This window comes from Dendropsophus ebraccatus, chromosome 5, assembly GCF_027789765.1.
Source record: "Dendropsophus ebraccatus isolate aDenEbr1 chromosome 5, aDenEbr1.pat, whole genome shotgun sequence".
NCBI classification, from domain to species: Eukaryota; Metazoa; Chordata; class Amphibia; order Anura; family Hylidae; genus Dendropsophus; species Dendropsophus ebraccatus.
In genome coordinates this window covers 10,263,130-10,269,181 of record NC_091458.1, presented here as the reverse complement: position 1 = coordinate 10,269,181, position 6,052 = coordinate 10,263,130, and the positions used below count along the sequence as shown (strand labels likewise).

Sequence of the window (6,052 nt, the reverse complement as noted above, 5' to 3'; positions counted from 1 at the left end):
TGCTAAGTGCAGCCAGGGACCGCGTGTATTAGCCGGCGCGGCCGACCGCCGCGGCCGGCTAATTAACTATTCAAATGCCGCTGTCAAAGCTGACAGCTGCATTTGAATAGCAGCTGTGCCCCCTCTCCCTGGTGTCCAGTGGGGGATCTCCCCCCCGCGATGCGATCGCGGAGGGGAGATCCGTTCTAATGAGCCGGCCGGTGCTCAGCGTTGCTCCGACGCTGATCCCGGCTCGGCAATCTATTCAGATGGTCTGCAGCAGACCATTATAATAGAGCACCGATCTGATGGATCATTGCTCTATTATATACACAGGATTGATCTCAATGGGAGATCAGTACTGTGTATATAGAAGTCCCCCAGGGGGCTTCATATTACTGTAAGGGAAAGTTAAAAAAAAGTGTTTTATTAATAAAAAATCCCCTCCACTAATAAAAGTCTGAATCACCCCCCTTTTCCCATTTTACAAATAAAAATAAATAAATAAATAAACATGTTTTTTATCACCGCGTGCGTAATCGCCTGAACTATTAATTAATCACATTCCTGACCTCGCACGGTAAACGGTGTAAGCGCAAAAAAATCCCAAATTGAAAAATTGCGCATTGCACAAAAAATGACACCTGACACAGCCCCATAGACCAAAGGATAAAAGTGCTATAAGCCTGGGAATAAAGCGATTTTAAGGAACGTATATTTGTTAACAATGGTTTTAATTTTTTACAGGCCATCAGATACAATATAAGTTATACATGTTATATATCATAGTAATCGTAATGACTTGAGGAACATATATAACAACTAAGTTTTTCCATAGGAAACACGTCGTAAAAATGAAGCCCCCCCCCAAAGAAAAATAATTGCGTTTTTTTTTTTCAATTTCACTGCGCATATAATTTTTTTCTGGTTTCGCAGCATATTTTATGGAAAAATTCAGCCTGTCATTGCGAAGTACAATTAGTGATGCAAAAAATAAGGGCTCATGTGGGTCTGTAGGTGTAAAATGCAAGTGCTATGGCCTTTTAAGCACATGGAGGAAAAAACGAAAACGCAAAAATGAAAGTTAGCACGGTCCTTAAAGGGTTAAAGAAACAAAAAGGACATCATCCAGTATTGTTACTAGCTCAGACGTTTTATCTGCTATAATTTGTTGCTGAAGAAAAAAAGCTACAGAAGCTTCTGAGCTGAATGTTTCCAAAACGATAACTAAAGGCCCTATTCCACGGAACGATTATCCGCTGTTACAGGCGATAATTGTCCCGTGGAATAGGAAGCAACGATCAGCTGACATTGTTCATGTCGGCTGATCGTTGAGGTCGTTTGTCTTTCAACATGTTGAAAGACAAACGACTTATATAGCAACAATCTGCTGCTGCCGCACCGTGGAATAGGAGCGGTGGCAGCAGACCGCCGCTATATCCTATGGGCTGCACGGATGATCAGCATGATATTGCCTTAAGGGGCCCATTACACAGAGTGATTGTCTGCCCGATCAAGCCGACTTGGCATATTATCACTCTGTGTAATAACAGCTGCAGGACAACAGGGGAGAACAGGTAAGTATAAGCCTTATTATTATTCATGAGAAAGGCACGTTCTGCACGCATATCACTTACCATCTTATACGGCCCTAAGGGTTTCGTTTTTTTTTTCATGATAACAAAACTCTTCTCATATGCAAAACATATGTCAATAGCTTCCTATCCTGATATCGGCCCAGGGATAAGCTGTTGTTTAGCCCCTGGAAATTAGCTGCTCTGTAGCAGCATCTGGTCCATACATTGCATAGTATTATGAAACTAATGCAGTTTTACAGTATGGCCATTCAAAGTTACTCCTGGGTTGGCTACCCTATTTCTAGAGTGAAAGATGGAATCCTAAGGCAATGGCCACTCACTTTTGTTGGCTAAGGACTTATGGAGAGTTCAAGAAACCTTGAACATACAATGGCCGATTATGAACCTTTTGCCTGGCGAAACATGAAAATAATAACTTTTTTTTATATAAAGCATCCCTTAATGTCACATTAGACATTGATTTATAGAGTAGCAACCTATGGTTGGCATTAGGGTATCTTTCTTCTGAAGGAGAGCTAATTTGCATATTTGTTCCGTCCATAGGATGGTGACTGTACACTCTATAGATCCCTTCATAAAAACCAAAACAGATGACTACTCCCTGTTCTCCATCAGTAATATCAACAAGGATCTTACAAGGCCCATAAGGACTTATCGAGGTCTACAGGGATCTTGCAAGTTTCACATTGACCGTATTGTAGATAATTCTTATTTTAACAAATGAATCCATGACCAACCCTGTATTTGATTCTCTGAAGAACTTTCCTTAATGTTTGCCTGATTTCCTTTGTTCTGAGGAAATATATAACAGGATTGGCCATATGGGGGACAACAGAGTAAAGGAACAGGATGAGGGCATGGACATCTGGCCTAATAATTATTACAGAACTGAGAGAGATGGTGTAGAGGAAAACTCGGGGTACATAATACAAGGCCACCACCAGCAGATGGGTTGTGCAGGTGTAGAAGAGTTTGTGCCAATTTTCAGAGCGAGATGATGATGAAATCTCCACTACGATCAAGACGTAGGAAAGAACAATGATCCCTAAAGGTGCAAGGAGCACCACCATAGCAAACACAAAGGCCACTTTCCTTATGAAGGTGACATCTGTACATGCTGTTGCCAAGACTGCCGTATGGGTACAAAATAAAGTGTTTATCTTGGTGGATGAGCTACACAAAACAATGTTGGAAGCCTGAATAGTGAGAGTTGCATTTGTAGATGTGGCTGCAAAAATCCAGAAGAAGGAGCAAATGATGATCGTTCTCCTGTTGGTCATAATCAAGTTGTATCTCAGAGGCTGGGATATAGCAACATAGCGATCCACGGCCATGAACATCAGCAGGTAGGAATCAACACTTCCAAGGTAATGGATCCAGAACATTTGGAAGATACAGACTTTGAAGTTAATAGAAGACGACCCAAACCAGTATCGGGCAATGAGTTTCGGTAAAGTAACCGTATCAAATAAAAGATCAGAGGTGGCAAGGTTTGCTATAACCAGATACATGGGTTGATGTAGATAAGTATTTAAGGCGACCAGACAAATGACACTGCCATTGGCGGTAAGGGAGAAGATGTAAACCAAAAACATCACAGTGGACACAAGGCTGTAAATGTTCTCAGGAATTCCTGGAAATCCCACTAAAATAACTTCTGAAATTTCAGTCTCATTTCCCATTTTCTGGCTCTAAAACACCACCTAGAAAACATGCACAAGACTATACATAGATTAGCATTGATTAGTATTCCGTCCTACAATATGTCTTCTGCCTTAAAGAATAAAGGGTAAAACATGAGGCATGTGGCTTCAAGAACTTTAAATGTTGGGTCAGAAATGAGATCTGACATCTTAAATAAAATAAATAAGTTTAGGTTCAAATTTTAGTTTTCAGAATTTAGATATTAACCACTGTTCACATTGCTGTACGAGGACTTGTTTCTTGTTGTCTTATTATAGGCACCGTTTATTTTACCATATATTGTTTCAAAAAATTATTTCCCATTCCTATGTTCCCACAATTGGATTTTGTGGTCACAAATGATGATCAAGAATAGAGATGAGCGAACCGGGTTCGGGTTCGAGTCCAGCCGAACCCGAACGATCGGCATTTGATTAGCTGGGGCTGCTGAAGTTGGATAAAGCTCTAAGGTTGTCTGGAAAACATGGATACAGCCAATGACTATATCCAAATTTTATCACATAGCCTTAGGGCTTTATCCAACTTCAGCAGCCACCGCTAATCAAATGCCGATCGTTCAGGTTCGGATGGACTCGAACCCGAACCCGGTTTGCTCATCTCTAATCAAGAACATTATTTGCAGCTGTCATTACTTTTAGGGAAAGACGGTGGCAACATGGACTAATAATGTGTTCTATTAGTCTTGTTTCTCACATGGCAGTGTTTTAGCCAAGTCCAGAAGTGGACCCAGTAGGAAACAGAACTATACTGTAAGCCCTTCCTTTATATTTCCCTTTCCGTTTTAATCCACTTCTAGCTTTAGCACAAAAACTGCCGTGTGTGAAATCAGCCTCAAAGTTTAGGGAACAGCGACTATGTCCTTCTGTGGTTCTGTAAACAAAAAAATAAGAGTTATGGCCCTCGGACTAGCTATGTACGCTATATGATGTTATTAAACAGATTCCTTCCAGAGTAAAATAAAAAAAAAATGTCTGCCTTACAGAAGACAAGGAAGAAAACTGAGAACTGGCTGTGAAGAAAAGAAGCTAAAGGGTTAATCCCTCAGTGATCGGGGATGGGGATGTCTCTGCTTTCCTTTCAGATTTACAACTTTCTACCTGGACTTTAGTATCAGACATTGAGCTGGTAACAGGGTGTAATATGGAGGAGTGTATGACCCTGTATATAATATATATATCATCTGTCTGTATCTTATTACTCACGGTGAATATGAAGAAGACGTCTCAGCAGATCCCCCGGCCGTCTGCTGATCACAGTCTCTGTACAATATATAGTATGTGTCGTCCTATGGGGAACGTCCCCGGTGGCTGCAGACATCACGCCACAAACTTTGCTGATGAGACGTCTCAGGAGTTTTATTAAAACTCTGGAAAATTCAAAATGTTCTCATATTAGCAAATAGTTACATATTGTCCGTGGAAAAAAAAATCAGTTTACTGTATATCCAGCTTTACTGGACCTACGTGCCTGCCACTGTAGATCAGCTTGTACACACTGCCTAAGCCAGGCTCTACTAGTAGAGTGCAGATTTAACTGACCAATGCTAATCTAAGGATTGCTTAGAAATGTCTTCTATGAAAATTTAACTCCTTCCCGACTGCCAAATTTTGTGGGCTTAAGTTTCCTTCCTCTACAACTTCTAAACTCATAGTCATTTTTAAACTTAAAGCGACTCTGTACCCACAATCTGACCCCCCCCCCCAAACCACTTGTACCTTCGGATAGCTTTTAATCCATCAGGAGCTCCTGATGAAGAGAGCGAAACGTGCGTCGGGCTTGTGGGCCAGACGGGGGTAAGATCTCAGTGTGTGTGCGGTGCCTGGACGCTGGAGTGTGGTCACATATGAACTGCAATTGTATATGGCGTTTTCCTTCTGGCGCTCCTCTGTTAGTTGGTGGCCAGCTGAGGAATTACGTACCTGTTTTCCTCTATAGATTATATAGTACTGGTTTAGCTGTCCACTTCTATGTTGGGGTGTTCTAGTTCAACATCATTGCCTGTACTTTACTATTAGTGACCACCAGATGGCAGCGTTGTAATTGGCACATATTACACTATAGCACTTTAGCATATTTATATATATATATTTGGTTGGTTCTCCCCCTCTGGCCTTAGTGTTATCTGTGTCATTCCCCATGGTAATTTTGAGTTTTTAATATTATGTATATGATGTATATGGTAATAAAGGATTTGTTATACTTCTAGATTATTTGTGCAATTTCTTTGGTTGTGTGTATAGGTTTGGTTGCACAGTAGATTTATTTAGGCAGGACTTTGTTTTGGGTTGTTTCTCTTTAATATTACCAACGGAAAGAACAGCACCATCACGGGTAAGCCGGTGCCGCAGTCCGTTTTTTGAACCTCGGCCTGGTTCCCGTGTAGGGTGCCGATCTATCCACGGGTACCGGGCTGGGGCTGAAGCACAGGACGCGGCTCCATTAGAATCAATGGAGTCGCGTAATGGATGGGGGTGGGCCGGCCCGCCTCCTGTGCTTCAGTCCCAGCCCGGTACCCAAGGATAGAATGGCACCGTACACGGGAACAGGGCCGAGGTTCAAAAAACAGACCACGGCATCGGCTTCCTCGTGACAGCGCCGTTCTATCCGTGGGTCATATTAAAGAGGATGTACCTGTTGGTACATTCTCTTTAAGGTCAACACACACATTTTCCATTGAAGTCAGGTCTGGGCTCTGGCTAAGCCATTCCAAAACATTGATCTTCTTCTGGTTCTTATGTTGATGTTGCAGTGATGCTTTGGGCAATTGGGTA

General features: G+C 41.9%; 1 protein-coding gene across 1 annotated transcript; it reads right to left on the bottom strand.

Moving 5' to 3' along the window:
* Positions 1–2,290: 2,290 nt before the first annotated feature.
* On the bottom strand, positions 2,291–3,259 carry LOC138794010 (olfactory receptor 1E16-like). The gene has a single exon (XM_069972776.1). It carries the CDS (start codon positions 3,257–3,259, stop codon positions 2,291–2,293), a length of 969 nt encoding a protein of 322 aa, XP_069828877.1.
* Between the last annotated feature and the right edge of the window lie 2,793 nt (positions 3,260–6,052).

Excerpts from the sequence above, each read along its gene's own strand:
- LOC138794010 (XM_069972776.1), bottom strand. The coding sequence starts at position 3,259 with ATGGGAAATGAGACTGAAATTTCAGAAGTTATTTTAGTGGGATTTCCA.